The 15,078-nt window shown below is 36.5% G+C and overlaps 3 protein-coding genes across 3 annotated transcripts; 2 read left to right on the top strand and 1 right to left on the bottom strand.

Annotated features, from left to right (window-relative positions):
* The first annotated feature begins 2,248 nt into the window (after nt 1-2,248).
* On the top strand, nt 2,249-4,434 carry LOC114164768 (putative glycosyltransferase At5g03795). The gene is made up of 4 exons (XM_028049529.2): nt 2,249-2,548; nt 2,696-2,916; nt 3,037-3,388; nt 3,515-4,434. The coding sequence occupies exons 1-4, from the start codon at nt 2,279-2,281 to the stop codon at nt 4,178-4,180; spliced, it is 1,509 nt and encodes a 502-aa protein (XP_027905330.2). The 5' UTR covers nt 2,249-2,278; the 3' UTR covers nt 4,181-4,434.
* Nucleotides 4,435-4,540: 106 nt separating this feature from the next.
* Nucleotides 4,541-7,783, bottom strand: LOC114164769 (serine/threonine-protein kinase SRK2A-like). The gene is made up of 9 exons (XM_028049531.2): nt 7,347-7,783; nt 7,030-7,104; nt 6,804-6,905; nt 6,660-6,713; nt 6,465-6,557; nt 6,293-6,385; nt 6,023-6,127; nt 5,839-5,937; nt 4,541-5,019 (listed from the first exon to the last, which is right to left on the bottom strand). Exons 1-9 carry the CDS (start codon nt 7,464-7,466, stop codon nt 4,708-4,710), a joined length of 1,053 nt encoding a protein of 350 aa, XP_027905332.1. The 5' UTR covers nt 7,467-7,783; the 3' UTR covers nt 4,541-4,707.
* A 3,763-nt stretch (nt 7,784-11,546) lies between these two features.
* Nucleotides 11,547-13,550, top strand: LOC146883850 (uncharacterized). The gene is made up of 4 exons (XM_085666739.1): nt 11,547-11,961; nt 12,751-13,013; nt 13,125-13,240; nt 13,304-13,550. The coding sequence occupies exons 1-4, from the start codon at nt 11,547-11,549 to the stop codon at nt 13,548-13,550; spliced, it is 1,041 nt and encodes a 346-aa protein (XP_085522865.1).
* Nucleotides 13,551-15,078: the final 1,528 nt, after the last annotated feature.

Raw genomic sequence — 15,078 nt, 5'->3', positions numbered from 1 at the left:
TAGCCTTGTAGTGGCGTGCTTCTCACATTTTTATCATTTCTTTCCTTTCCATTTTATGTTTTCTTCTTCCTTTAATTGTTCTTGGTTTTCTATGGTTTATGTGCTTTCTATTTCCTTTTTGTTTTGAATCAATCCATCATCTTCTTCTCTTGAGCTTTGTGAAAGGAACCTTCACATCTAGATAGCTTGCTATCTTAATGTCCAGTGGAGATTTCACTTAGCTTTCTTAATCAACTCACACCATATTCAATCATCTTAAAAAGGAACAACATAATCCTTCATCATTTGGAGTTGTATTAGTAAATATACGTGATATTGTATTAGTAAGTGATGATAATGTAATGTTATTAAGTTAATATATAAAATAAAATTATATTTATTAAAAATAAGGTGAAATATATCAGAACATATGAGAGAATAACTATTGATAAATAGAGAAAAAGAAAAGAGTAGAGATAGACGATTTTATAAAAAAGTTTGTAAAAGTAACGGTCATTTTTAAAAAATTTGATAAATAATTATATTGTAAAGGATAAAATTGGTATTATGAAATGTGGACACAAAAGAGAAAATCCTCTTTATATATTGTTATAGATGTATCTTATTTCACTAATCTTTATACCTCTTCATTAATATAATATATGTATAAAACAAATAACTTCAAACTTTGAAATTTTAAAAAGAGTTTAAAGAAGATGGAGTTTTAGAAAGATGCACTTCAAGAAAATCATTAAATAACAACTAATTTAAAAAAAATAGTCATTACACTTACTAAGTTAGACACTAAATATGTAAAATAATCTTTATTATTAATAAAAAATATAATTAAATCAGAGTATAAATTATAATTAGAGGCTAACTTAGAAGAATACAATCATACTAAGTAGCTAAAATTTAATTTTGATATCTAATGTTACCAATTTAAACTATTTAATTAATAATAAATACTATTTTAAATGTAACCATTTTTTATTTATCAAATAACATATAATTTAATTGATATAATGACTAATTATCTTTTATTTCTAAATTAGTTATTATTTAATGATGTTTTTTGTAGTGATAAGATTTATAATTAAATAGAAAAAATAGGAATGTGTGATTTATTTATAAACTTTTCATTTTTTTAAATGTATAAATCTAATAGAGGTCTTACATTCTTTAAATACCAAAATGTTTCATTTTAAAAATTCACTTATAAGAAAAAATGGAAAACTGGGAATAAGACTATCTCATTGTATCTTCCAACTCCTAGGTTGAAACACCTAATTTCAAATCCCATAAGATTTTCATAGCAGTAATATATGTCTCTACTTGCAACTTTTTGTTATCTCATGGATCTACAACCTTCGTTAATCTAACCTTATAAGATGAATTTTATCCTTAGCGGAAGATGTTTAATTTGTAAGTTTTATAATTAATGTCATATTATAATTTTTTAATCAATTTATGTAATTCAACTAATAATTAATTCTAGTGTTGCTTTAAACAAATACGTAAACAACTATTAAAGATTATCTAAGTTGAACATTTTTCTTATAATTAATTTTAATATCTTAATTTTAAATTTGTGTAGATTTAATTCTTTTAATCTTATAATAAAAATAATTTTCGATGTCTTATTACTAAAAAAATTTATATTTTTTATCAAATTTGTTTGAATTTTTTTTAGAAAATATTTATAAATTTTGTTACGAAAAAAAATTTGTATAAAATTATTGTCAATTTTTTTGCAAAATATTTTGTATAAAACACTTTTCGTAATATATTTTATAAAAAATACTTACAAATTTTATAATTTTATAAAAAATAATTACCTAAAAAAAATTATGTGTAAATTAAAACTCTTAAAAACTATTGCCAAACATTGTTCCCATTTGTCAAATAGTTCGCACTTCTACGTGAAGAGATACATTTCTTTATACAAACAAATTTTATGAACTTTTATAAAAAGAACACTCTTCAAACAAACACATCTTTTTTAAAAGACAATACAAGCTTTTCATAGATGTAAAAACTGCTCACTAATTTTGAATCTCTCGTGTTATCTGGTGTATATATTAGCCACCAACTTATTCAGAGACGTGAAGCATGCATGAAAACTGCAGCATAGTCACTATATTTTACTTTTCCCCTCATATTACGTTACTCTTGGTACGTAAGAATACTTGAATTCTTCAGTAAAGAATCTATTTTCTCCATGCACCAAGAAATGCATCCCCTCTCCACATATTATCATCATTCTTTCACCATCTCCAACTTCTTCAACTGATCGAGCATGTTTCCTGGTCCCAGAAGAATTAAGATGAGAGCTTATGCTACCAAATGCTTCTCTTCATCCACTTTTTTGTCTTTTCTTCACTTTGTGGTTCTTTTCTTTATAACTTCACTAGTTCTTGTTTCTTGTCGGAGTCTTCTTGCTCCTTTCTATACACCTCATGTTTGTCGGAGGGGACAACCAACTTCATCTTTGGATGCAGAAAAGAGAAGAGTTTCGATATTACATGATGAAAGAGAGACTCCATCTCCAACTGCATTTTTCAATGAAGTATTTTTATCTTCTTGAATCAACTTGTTAAAAGGGACCAAGTCCTGTTTCATATAATTTTTTTATTTTCTTTTAAATATAATGTACTTTCTCATGCTTTCTTTTGTGGGGTTCTTTTCTTTCTCTTATTACATCGTTGGTCTTTAGGGTGATGAAAAGCTTGACACCAAGTTTGTGCAAAAAGGTACGGATAAAGAGTACTTTAAAGGACAAAAGTACAGCGAGTTAAGAAGAATTGAAGAAAAATTGGCCAAAGCAAGGTATTCAATCAGAGAAGCTAGCAAAATTCGAAATTTGACATCAACCCTCCAAGATCCAGACTATGTTCCTCAAGGTCCAATTTACAGAAACGCCAATGCCTTTCATAGGTACATATATACATAAAAATAATGCATGATAACCACCTACGTTCTTTGAACATGGTTGAAAATTTAGCAGATAATCTTACTCTACTTTAGTTTGTGTTAATTATAGTAATTTGTTCACAGGAGTTACTTAGAGATGGAAAAGGTGTTCAAGGTTTTTGTGTATGAAGAAGGGGAGCCACCATTGTTCCATAATGGTCTAAGCAAAGACATATATGCCACTGAGGGGAGATTCATAAATGAAATGGAAAAGGGGAGGCACTATCGTACTTATGATCCAGACGAAGCTTTTGTGTATTATTTGCCCTTCAGTGTGGTTATGTTGGTCGAATATGTGTACGATCGAGGCTCCAATTATAATCGAGATCCCCTTGGCCTTGTTGTAAAAGACTACATACAGACTATAGCTTATAAACATCCCTTCTGGAATCGGTCTCTGGGCCATGATCATTTCATGCTCTCTTGCCATGATTGGGTAAGCAATGACCTCTCTCTGCTAAATGAACTGAATTCCTCAATTACATTATTTTTATTACATATTTAATATCAAGAATGTGACAAAATTTGCTGAGTTAATTAATACTATTTGGATACTGTGCAGGGTCCAATTGTATCTAGTTACGTGGATCTCTTGTATAACAATGCCATAAGGGTTCTTTGCAACGCAAATACATCTGAAGGATTCAAGCCTTCAAAGGATGTGTCATTTCCAGAGATTAAACTTATGGACGGGGAAGTCACTGGTCTAGTGGGAGGGTATCCACCATCTCAAAGGACCATCCTTGCTTTCTTTGCAGGTCACCTGCATGGCTATATAAGATACTTGCTCCTACAGACATGGATAAACAAAGACCAAGATGTGCAAGTTTATGAGGAAATTCCTGAAGGAATGTCTTACTACACAAAGCTTAGAAGCAGCAAGTTTTGCCTTTGCCCAAGTGGTTATGAAGTTGCCAGTCCCAGAATAGTGGAAGCAATATTTGCAGAATGTGTGCCAGTATTAATTTCTGATAGCTATGTTCCACCCTTCAGTGATGTGTTGAATTGGAATTCATTTTCAGTTCAAGTGGCTGTGAAAGAAATTCCCAACATCAAAAAGATACTCATGGGCATTTCAGAAAGCCAGTACTTGAGGATGCAAAGGAGGGTGAAACAAGTGCAAAGACATTTTATGCCTAATGAGCCCCCAAAGAGATATGATATGTTCCATATGACTGTCCATTCCATTTGGCTCAGGAGGTTAAATATCCATATTCAAGATCAGTAATGTAATTTCCACCACATAGATAGCATACATCTAGAGGATTTTCATATGTAAATGATGAGTAATGGAATTAGCAGGTTTTGCAGATCTACAAAATTGTTCTCTCGTGTTTGTTAAAAACTCTGGAAACTGGAATATATTGACTAGTAATGTTTACGTGTAATAGATTCATCGTTTATCAACATGATCCATTGCTTGGTACTAATATTGAGGAAGAGATGATGATAGTAACATTTCAATGTGATTCTAATTCTTAATCTTTGAGTGTAGCCATGTTCATTGAATCCACTGAAAGCATTCTTAATGTACTTGAGTAAATTCTCTTGCAGATAAAAACAGACAATTATTGTAGTGTCAAGTCAATTTCTAATGTAATCAAACAACTATTATTATTATGAATAGCGATCATTGATACACGAACTATATTACACGAACAGAACCATAAATATAATACAGATTAATAGCTGACTTAAGGTACACAAAACAAAAAAGGTGACTTCTAAAACAGTGCACAAGAATTTTGAGAGTTTTTAACTAATTTGAAATTCCCCACTTGCATGAACCTCTTTGACCCTCTTATCATACTCATCTTCTTCATCCTCCTCTTCCTCCACTTCTTCATCCAAATCTTCTTCACCTTCCCAACCAAAACCTTTGACCAGCCTAGACACTGGAGGTGGATTTCTTGCCTCTCCAACAATTTTCATTATCTCGTCCACACTTTGAAGGTGAAAGTTTGGACTGTCCCTCTGGTAATACATAGCTTGAGCTGATTCAGTTAGCTCCCTTGGAAGATTCTTCAAAAACCATGGGTGTTTCTTAATTTCCTTAATAGTAATTCTCTGTAAGAAATAAAGAATATTTTGTAGCAGTTAGCATCCCAAAAGTAGTTAGTTATATATTCTCAAGAGCATGTTGTTTGACAGAAATCACATTTAAACTCGTCTTTTGCTTCAAGGATGTGTAAAGCCACAGCAGACTGAACTAAAGACACAAGTAAAGCATTCAAAGAAGGAATGTAAGGATGCCAAAACCATATGAAGACCTTGATTAAAAAGGATAGAATCAAATTCTGGTAAACTAACAAAGGGGACGTTTACTTTTTTTCTTTTCCTTGAAGTTCAAAACATAAAATAAAAATACAAGCAAATGTCCCTTAAGTGTTTGAATCTGAAAGTGTTACAATTTTATAAAACTTCCCTCAAAATTGTACATCAGCCTCAATTTCATGATATCCAGACACTCATGGAAACCGTCAGAAAAAGAGTATTTGGAAAAAAGTAAAAGGAACATAAAAGAGGTCCTAATTAATGTTGTTGGGGATAAGATACACATAAAAGTCAAAAGAGAAATGGAAACACTCCAATCATACCTATCGAAGAAGATAAAATAAAGGCTGGGTATAAACTTCCTCTATAGGTATAGCTTTGAACCAGCAATACGGTGTATTTTATCAGCAAAGTATCTTCTGAATATGTTCTATTCATTAGCAGAATGGTTCGCAAGGTTGAAAAGTAACTTTAATACTTAAAAATATATATACTTTAGACAATAAAAGAGGCATGGAACACATATGATATGACATGATCTGATCAGTTGCAAGTCTAACCGAATTGCAATGAAAGTGTAAGTCGAGTTCCTAAAGCAATATTATAACATACCCTCAATGGATTTGCAACAAATATACGAGAGAGGAGTTGTCTACAATCTTGAGATATGTGAACATAGTCAGGGATTTTGTATTGAACAGCCATTATACGCTGTAGAATAGAACAGGAAATCAGGGTAAAAAATAACATAAGAAACATTATGCAAATCAGTAGTATTGAAAAGGAGTAAGCATACCTGAATTGTTTTCCTAAAATTCCTAGGGTCATCCTGATCCTCAAAGGGGTATGCTCCAACCAGCATGACATAAAGTGTCACTCCACACGACCATACATCAGCCAACTAACACAAATTTTGAAACAGAAAGTACATCATAGAATCATTAGCATCGGTTCAAAAGTGAGCATGTAAAATACTAAAAATATACTTGGTAGCATATCAGAAGAACAAAGCAACAGAACTAGGAAAGATGAAAGGAACTCTAGAGAACCATATGATGCTAAGTACCTTTCCATCGTACTCTCGCCTAGAAAGAACTTCCGGTGCTATATAAGCAGGTGTTCCAACTGTTGATTTAGGTCGTGAATGCAGCAAAGATGACTACATCACAGACATGAAACATTAAAAAATGTTTTAACGGTAACTGAAATTTTAAGCTGGATGATGCTAATTCCAATACCTTGGAGTAACCGAAGTCACAAATTTTTAACCGAGGAGCAGGGCTTCCATCTAAAAGGGTGTTTTCTAGCTTCAAATCTCGGTGGCATATTTGCTGCAAAAGAACAGTAAACGAGCACAAGTGAGAGACATAAAATGATTTTCAGTAAGAACCTGGACCTGCCATGATTTCCCACAAACTTGATCATGAGCATACCATGGTATGACAGAAATGGACACCAGAGATCAGCTGCTGAAAGAAATATCTAGCCTGAACATTACAACCAAAGGAAAGTGAGACATAACATTATTGAAACAAAAAGAAAGGGAGAAAATTACCAGAGCTTGTGAAGTTATTAACCTCATCTTCACTGAACCTGCCAGCACTGCATATCCTCTCAAAGAGCTCTCCTCCTGCTGCATACTCCATCACAATTGCCAAATGTGTGGGAGTCAAAACCACCTGCCAAAGCAACATCTCATTATAGAAGAAAAGAGACAGCAAATAATTCATTAACGTGCAGTGCTAGTGCTCAACACAAAGTGATCCGGCATGTTAAATAAAAGGAGTAAGTTAAATTCCTTGCCTCCTTGTAACGAATTATATTGGGATGCCGAAGGGACCTGTGGTTCATAATCTCCCTTGCCACGTTCTCATCAATCTGAGAATTGAAGTAGAAGAAAAAGAAAAAACAGGTTAAAGTTTAAGCCTTTCATCTATTAAAAAGTAAAGACAAGAAATCATAGCGGAGTTTATTAACAAATAGTCAATACAAACAAGTCTCATCTATTTTCAGTTATGCTTCAATTCAAGTGGTGCCATCTCCTTAACAATAAAAACACAAAAGGGTTGTGGGAAAAAAAAAACCATAAATTGATGGAATTATTGTATTAAAGAAGAAACCTTTGGGCCACGCTCGATGTATTTCATGGCTACGAGCTCCTTGGTGACCCTGTTCCTCATAAGCCTGGCGACCCCAAAATTGCCAGCTCCCAATTCCTTAACAGCCTCGTACTTATCCATGAACTAGAAAACAGAGAATCACACCACCATTCTATGTTGTTCTCACTTTGATCAAAAGGGTATGCAAAAAGTGGTGGCTTGATGGGAACGATGAAGAAGAGAAGAAAGGGTAGGTGAATGAATAATGATGGGTATTGAAGCAAAGCAAGAGTTGGGGGTAAAAGGAATTGTGAGTGGGTGCAGGGTGGACTTGGTTATCGGTTATGTTTGTCAGTTGCTTGTGTCACTTTATCCATTAATAATCGCCGAATGATTCACTCAGAGGTTTAGAATGTGCAGTGAGCGTGTGTTTGTGCTTTGGTTGGAATTGGATGTTCACTTTAAGAAGAGGTTTCTATAAGTGACTTACCTTCCATGTTCCAACATCTTCTTCAGAGTGGGTCCCTTCGAAACTAGTCCTTAATTAATTCCACTATTCATTAATTAATGGATATATCTTTTAAAATACAAATGTTAGGATTTTTTTAACATCTCAACATTACTTTTATCTTTATATCTATATTTGTTTGAATTTTTCTTTTTAGGATTTTAGTTAATTCTTTTAAATGTTTTTCCTAACTTTTTTAGAATATTTAAATTTTACTTTTATCTTGTTTTAATTAAGTATTTCCTTTATGTTATCAAAAATTTTGTTTCAGGGTTCTCAAAAATATTTCATTTTATGCTTTTTTACAAAAATATTGAGAAAGAGTATTTACATGTACTATAAATTTCTTTTCTTATCTATATATTTAAATAAATATATATGTATATATATTTATGCATTTTTTTTTTTCGAATCTAACTTGATTTATGTTTATGGTATGAAATGTAGGCTCATAAACTTCATCATCTTTACAATTTATCCACAATTCTTAATTTTTCTTATATCCTATTATACAGCATTAATTTTAAATTAAATAATAAATGCTTACCATATATTTCAATAATTTTATATAATTATTTTCAAATGTTCAATTATTTATTATATGAAAATGTTTGCTTATTTATTACAGATAATGTATAATATATTTTCTAACATAAATTATTTATTTTATTTAAAATATTTAATATTTGAGATAATTTTGTACAAATATTCAATAATAATTTATTTTAATGCTTTAATATGTGTTAACGTTATTTTTTATTAGGCTTAAATACCTTTATCGTCCTCATTTTCGTAGTGTTTGTTGCGAATGATCCTCATTTTGACAGAATATTTAAAATAGTCCTCATTTTTACCAAATATTTATAATGGTCCTCATTTTTGCAATTCGTGTTTTATTTGGTCCTTTTCTGTGACGCCGTTTAAATCAGTAATGGAGCACTGTACAGGTGGCACTGCTTGTATTAAGGTGTGTTACGTGTACTGTACATGTGTGGTAATTATATATTTGGGGATAAATAGGTGAGTTAGGATTTTGGTAAGGAATGTTTGGGCACAAACAAACCCCAAAATAGAATTACGAAAACCCTAATCCACGAGCAAACACAACCCAGAAAACCCTAAACCCACTTACCTCGTTGATGATGATTAACTAGAAAATTGAAATGAAGAGCGTGACTGCAATCCAATGATGAAATGACAAGTATTAGTTGTTTCCTCTGCAAATCCGAGCTTAAGAAAGACAAGATGAAGAAATCGCCTCCAACGATGAAGAGCGCGACTGCAATCCAACTCAAGCCCTAATTGCAAAATTTCCCCAAAATTGAAAAGTTAACGTTAATTAGCCATCTGTACACTACACGTAACACACTCCAATGCAACGTAATACAAACAATGCCACATGTACAATGTTACTGATTTAAACGGCGTCACAGAAAAAGACCAAATAAAACACGAATTGCGAAAATGAGAACCATTTGAAACATTCAGTAAAAATGATGACCATTTTAAACATTCTATCAAAATGAAGACCATCCGCAACAAACACTACGAAAATGAGGACGAAAAAGGTATTTAAACCTTTTTATTATTATTACTTCATTTGTTATTATTGTATGCATATTTTAATTTAAATATAATTAATCAAAGTTTTAAACATAAAAATTTAAATTTAAAATTAAATATTAATATCCATCACACGGGTATAAAATATAGTTCCACTGTATACCAATATTTATTCTCATTATTGTTTCTTCTAATTTAATTTAATTTCATTTCTTCATATAAAAATGTGTGTAGATTAAATTAATTAAGATGCAAGACTTGTGAAATGCTTCCAAACTAAACAAAATCAATCAATAAATTGTATTCATCGAAACCTGATATTAAAAAAAAATGGAATTATTGAGAAAATACCTCAATTATTTAAAATATTTTGTTTTATATAATATCATTAATCATGGTAAATTATTTAGAATTTATTTGACTTCATCAATAATATTTTTAGTCAAATTAATATTCTTATTAATTATTAATCACAGTGCAGAATGTAAAGCCCACTTTTCATTATGCCCTTTTATTTAAAGGATGCCACAAACTATTGGGCCTAAGGGCTGGCCCAAAGGGAAAACAAACATAAGTTTGCCCTAACACACTCTTCACTCCTCACTTTCAGAAACAGTCGCCTTACTCTCCTCTCCTCACCAAAACAGTGCTCTGCTAGGTTTGATCTCCAGCCTCCGTCGAGTTCGCTCAAGCTCTTTTTGCTCAATGTAAGTTACCCTTCATCTCAGATCATCCCTTCCTTGGCATGATTTTTGTGTTTTCCTAACTAGGGTGCTGTAGTGAGCTCATCTTAAGTTCTGTTCCGCTATTTTTCCAGCTCCTAAGTCTCTTCTCAGAGCTGTTGTGCTCTATGTTTGCTTGCCAAAGTCCCGTATTAACCCCTTTCCAGGTAAGGGAAGCTAGAACCCTCTTGTTTGGTGCGAGTGTTGTTGTCTTGCTTTTGTTTCGTGATTATTGAGCTTGTATGCTGCTGTGGATGTATGAGATGGTTGGCAATATTGTTTGGGTGTGAAAATATGTCTGTGGCAGGGAGAAATAGTGGCGAGGTCTGATACACTCGCCCAAGGTAGCTTGTCTTGCCTAGGCGAGACTTACAGAAATAGATCAGGGCTGCACTCGAACTCTAGCTCAGGCGAATGCTCTAGTTTTGAGTGAGGCACTGTCTTGCTCAGGCGAGAGACACTCGCCTAAGCGATAACGCGTGAGAGCCTTGAAATGTTTCTCCTGTTTTAGCCTAGGCGAGGAACCTCACCTTTTGGCGAGGGGTTGTCTCGCTCAGGCGAGAGGGCTCGCCTAAGCGAGCCTGCGAAGGTTTCCTAGCGCCCTTGTCGCGATCCCGCCTAAGCAAGAGTTTACCGCCTAAGCGAGGGCACTCCTCTCGTCTGAGCGAGGGCTCCTAGCTTGACCGAAATCTGCTGCAGGTTACGTTGTTTTCTGCACTTGGTTAATTGGATTGTTTGATTTATGATATATTCTATATACTGCATGAGGTATGTGAAATGAAATGCATGGTATGATCTTTGGTTATAAATTGGATGGATGTGATTGTGTGATCTTGACATGTGAAACAAATGAGATGGTTGGTAATTAAAGTGGCATGGTATTAGCATGAGATGAAATTCCATATTATGGTTTGAGAATAATGGGTTGGTATGGATTCACTAGGAATAGGAAAGAGGTGGATTCTTGTCTTATCAAGTCTAACCAAGTGATTTCCTGTGTGTTAGTGAATCATAGCACCTCCTCGCAGGAACTCTCCATCCTCCCAAGGCGATGCACCAGATATCGCAAGAGCTATAGAAGCCATGGTAGCTGCTATGACGCAACAGAGCACGACCATGATGAAACAACATGAGGCATCGATGCAGCGACAAGCAGCGTCACTAGAACAACAACAGTTGGTAATGCAGCAGATGGAGGCTACAAGAATAGCTGTTGAGGATGCTCACTGGCAGCATATAGAGGCCCTCTGCTAGTTGGAGGAGAATAGGACGGCTGCACCCGCCTTTGGTCTTGAGTCACGACCAACAGTCAGGGAGTGGAGCCTAGAAGACTTCCTGAAACATCATCCGGTGAAATTTGACGGTAGAGTCAGCCAATATGTTGCAGACTAGTGGCTGAAGGATATAGAGAGGATCTTCAATGTGAAGATGTGCTCGACAGAGAATCAGTTGTCGTTTGCTGTATACATGCTCACCAGTGAGACAGAGCATTGGTGGATTTGCATGAAGTCCTTCATGGAGGAGAGGGACGAGCTGGTTACGTGGGAGGCCTTCCGGGGAAAATTTCTCTCTGAATATTTTCTCGGCAGTGTTAGATATGTCAAGGAGGTGGAGTTCCTCCAGTTGAAGCAAGGAGGGAAGTTAGTGATTGAGTATGCAGAAAAGTTCAAGCATCTCAGCCGCTTCTACACTCTACCACTCGATGATAAATGGAGATGCCGTAAGTTCGAGAATGGTTTCCGCGGTGATATCCGCTTGATGGTGGCTCCCTTGTCCATCAAGGACTTTGCTGCTCTGGTGGAGAAGGCCAAAGTGATAGAAAAGATGAAACGAGAGGTAGAAGGTCTGCGACCGTAGAAGATCGGTAGACCATCTGGGTCCAAGCCGAGGCATGAAGAGCGAAGGAGACCGTATGATAGACCCCACCATCAGTCCCAAGGTTCTAGGAGTTTTCCTCCCCAGCAAGGTCGAGTATAGTGTTATATATGTGGAGGCCCTCATCTGAGGAGCGCTTGCCCGTGCATAGAGGGCTATCGCAGGTGCAACAACTGTGGCAAGGAAGGCCACTTTGGGAAAGACTGTCGCACCCTTGCTAGAGTAGTGACACGACCTCCGATTCAGACTCCTGCGCAGAACCAGTAGAGGAACAGAGGCAACAAGCCTCAAGCGACGGGCAGAGTCGATGTTATGACAAGAGCAGAGGCTACAAGCTCAGGTAATCTTGTTATGGGTCAATGCATGATTGTTGGTGAATCTTTGTGTGTGTTGTATGATTCTGGAGCGACACACTCTTTTGTGTCAGATGCATGTGTGAAAAGATTGAGTCTACTGGTGTGTGAACTTGTGGTATCTACTCTGGCGTTGGGTTTGGTCAGGACGTCATCCTTATGTGCTAGGTGTCCAGTGGAGGTAGAGGGGCACAGGTACAAAGTGAACTTGATATGCCTACCCCTGCAAGAGTTGGAAGTAATCTTAGGGATGGATTGACTCTCTACCAATCACATTCTTATAGATTGCCGAGAGAAGAAATTGTTATTCCCCGACTCAGTGGAACCTGAGTTGTTATCATCTCATGGGGTTATGAATGAGCTATAAGGCGGTGCGCAATGTTTCATGATCTTCACACATCTAGAGGTGGAGAGAGGAGAGGCGACGTCAGTGATACCAGTTGTACAGGAATTTGAATATGTATTCCCGGAGGAAGTGCCAGGATTGCCTCCCAATAGAATGGTGGAGTTCTCTATTGACCTAGTACCTGGAATGGGTCCGGTATTGATGACTCCATATCGCATGGCTCCAACAGAACTGGTAGAGCGAAAGAGTCAGATTGAGGAGCTACTGGGGAAACAATTTATCCGACCCAATACTTCACCTTGGGGAGCACCAGTGTTGTTGGTAAAGAAGAAGGATGGAAGTTCACGTCTGTGTGTAGACTACAGGTAGTTGAACAAGATGACAATCAAGAATAAGTACCCTCTCCTGAGAATTGATGACTTGATGGATCAGCTGCATGGGTCATTAGTGTTCTCGAAGATTGATCTACGGTCGGGATACCATCAGATATTGGTGAAGGTTGATGATGTGCAGAAGACGACCTTCAGGTCCAGATATGGCCACTATGAGTATGTGGTTATGCCTTTTGGTGTGACCAATGCTCTAATGGTGTTTATGGACTACATGAACAGAATTTTTAGGCCCTTCTTAGATAAGTTTGTTGTGGTCTTCATAGACGACATTCTCATCTATTCCAAGACTCAAGAGGAGCATGCCGAGCACCTAAGGTTAGTGCTTGGTGTTTTGAGGGAGAAGGAGTTGTATGCCAAGTTATCCAAGTGTGAATTCTGGATGGACGAGGTACAATTTTTGGGCCATGTGATATCTGCGCAAGACATTGCAATAGATCCGGCGAAGGTCGAGGCAGTGGTTAAGTGAGAAAGTCCCAAGTCAGCAACAGAGATAAGGAGCTTCATGGGTTTGGCTGGCTATTATAGGAGGTTCATAGAGGGATTCTCCAAGATAGTAGCGCCTCTGAAACAATTCAAACGAAAGGACCAACCTTTCACTTGGACAAATAAGTGTGAGGAAAGCTTCCAAGAGCTTAAGCGAAGGTTGACTAGTGCTCCGATACTAGTGATCCTCGATGCCAGGAAACCATTTGAGGTTTACTATGACGCATCTCATCTTGGGCTGGGCTGTGTGTTGATGCAAGAGAAGAAGGCAGTGACGTACGCTTCGAGACAACTTAAGGTGCATGAGCGTAACTATCCCACTTATGAGCTAGAGTTGGCAGCCATAGTGTTCGCTTTGAAGATTTGGAGGCACTATCTTTATGGTGCTCAGTTTCGCGTGTTCATTGACCACAAAAGTCTCAAGTACCTATTTGATCAGAAGGAGCTGAACATGAGGTAGAGGAGGTGGATGGAGTTCCTGAAGGACTATAATTTTGAACTACTATATCATCCGGGGAAGACGAATATAGTGGCTGATGCCCTGAGTAGGAAGACTGTACATACAGCACATCTCATGATAAAGGAGGTGGAACTGCTAGAAAAGTTCAGAGACATGAAGCTATAGGTGGAGTTGGGATCTGAGTTCATTAGGTGTAGTACGTTGACTATATCTAGTGACTTCTTGGGCTCAATCAAGGAGAGGCAGTTATTGGACGCGAGTTTGAACAGAGTGTGAGAACAGCTTGGGTCAAACAAGGTGAGGGAATTTGCTCTGGGTAGTGATGGTGTACTGAGGCTCCAAGACAGAGTATGTGTGCCTGACGATGTGGAGGTGAAAAGGTTGATCCTTGAGGAAGGACACAAGAGTCGTCTTAGTTTGCATCCCGTCATGACTAAGATGTACCAGGATCTCAAGGAGAACTTATGGTGGTAGGGTATGAAGAAAGACGTGGCACAATTTGTATCAGCTTGTTTGACATGTCAGAAGGCGAAGGTTGTGCATCAGCGACCCGGTGGGATTCTACAGCCCTTGGAGATACCAGTGTGGAAATGGGACAACATCTCGATGGACTTTGTGACCCATTTGCCACGAACTTTTAGGGGGCATGACACCATCTGGGTTATAGTGGATCGACTGACCAAGAGTGCTCACTTCCTAGTGATGAACTTGAGGATGTCCATGGCCAAGTTGGCCTAGTTGTACATTAAGGAGATAGTGAGGTTGCATGGAGTATCTTCGAGCATAGTTTTAGACAGAGATCCACGGTTTACATCACGGTTTTGGCAAACCTTACAGGATGCTTTAGGAAGCAAATTGACTATGAGCTCAGCCTACCACCCCCAGAACGATGGTCAGTCTAAGAGGACAATTCAGTCACTCGAGGATTTATTGTGGATGTGCATATTGGATCATCTGGAGGCTTGGGATGAAGTGTTGCCTCTGATAGAGTTCACTTACAACAACAACTTTCATACGAGTATTGGCATGACGCCATATGAGGCTCTATACG

The sequence above is a fragment of the Vigna unguiculata genome, chromosome 9, assembly GCF_037176805.1.
Source record: "Vigna unguiculata cultivar grain cowpea cultivar isolate G323 ecotype 2 chromosome 9, ASM3717680v1, whole genome shotgun sequence".
NCBI lineage: Eukaryota > Viridiplantae > Streptophyta > Magnoliopsida > Fabales > Fabaceae > Vigna > Vigna unguiculata.
The sequence above is the reverse complement of the archived record's forward strand: the minus strand, read 5'-3'. Positions and strand labels throughout refer to the sequence as shown.

What these genes read in the sequence shown, in the direction of transcription:
- LOC114164768 (XM_028049529.2), top strand. Translation starts at nt 2,279, where the DNA reads ATGTTTCCTGGTCCCAGAAGAATTAAGATGAGAGCTTATGCTACCAAA. An exon ending in CAACTGCATTTTTCAATGAA is followed by an intron (nt 2,549 to 2,695) that starts GTATTTTTATCT and finishes GTTGGTCTTTAG; the next exon opens with GGTGATGAAAAGCTTGACAC. An exon ending in TGCTCTCTTGCCATGATTGG is followed by an intron (nt 3,389 to 3,514) that starts GTAAGCAATGAC and finishes GATACTGTGCAG; the next exon opens with GGTCCAATTGTATCTAGTTA.
- LOC114164769 (XM_028049531.2), bottom strand. Translation starts at nt 7,466, where the DNA reads ATGGATAAGTACGAGGCTGTTAAGGAATTGGGAGCTGGCAATTTTGGG. An exon ending in TCCATTTCTGTCATACCATG is followed by an intron (nt 6,558 to 6,659) that starts GTATGCTCATGA and finishes GTTCTTTTGCAG; the next exon opens with CAAATATGCCACCGAGATTT. An exon ending in TTGTTGCAAATCCATTGAGG is followed by an intron (nt 5,020 to 5,838) that starts GTATGTTATAAT and finishes TATTTCTTACAG; the next exon opens with AGAATTACTATTAAGGAAAT.
- LOC146883850 (XM_085666739.1), top strand. Translation starts at nt 11,547, where the DNA reads ATGTGCTCGACAGAGAATCAGTTGTCGTTTGCTGTATACATGCTCACC. An exon ending in GATGAAACGAGAGGTAGAAG is followed by an intron (nt 11,962 to 12,750) that starts GTCTGCGACCGT and finishes TCACACATCTAG; the next exon opens with AGGTGGAGAGAGGAGAGGCG. An exon ending in GGGGAGCACCAGTGTTGTTG is followed by an intron (nt 13,014 to 13,124) that starts GTAAAGAAGAAG and finishes TTGATGGATCAG; the next exon opens with CTGCATGGGTCATTAGTGTT.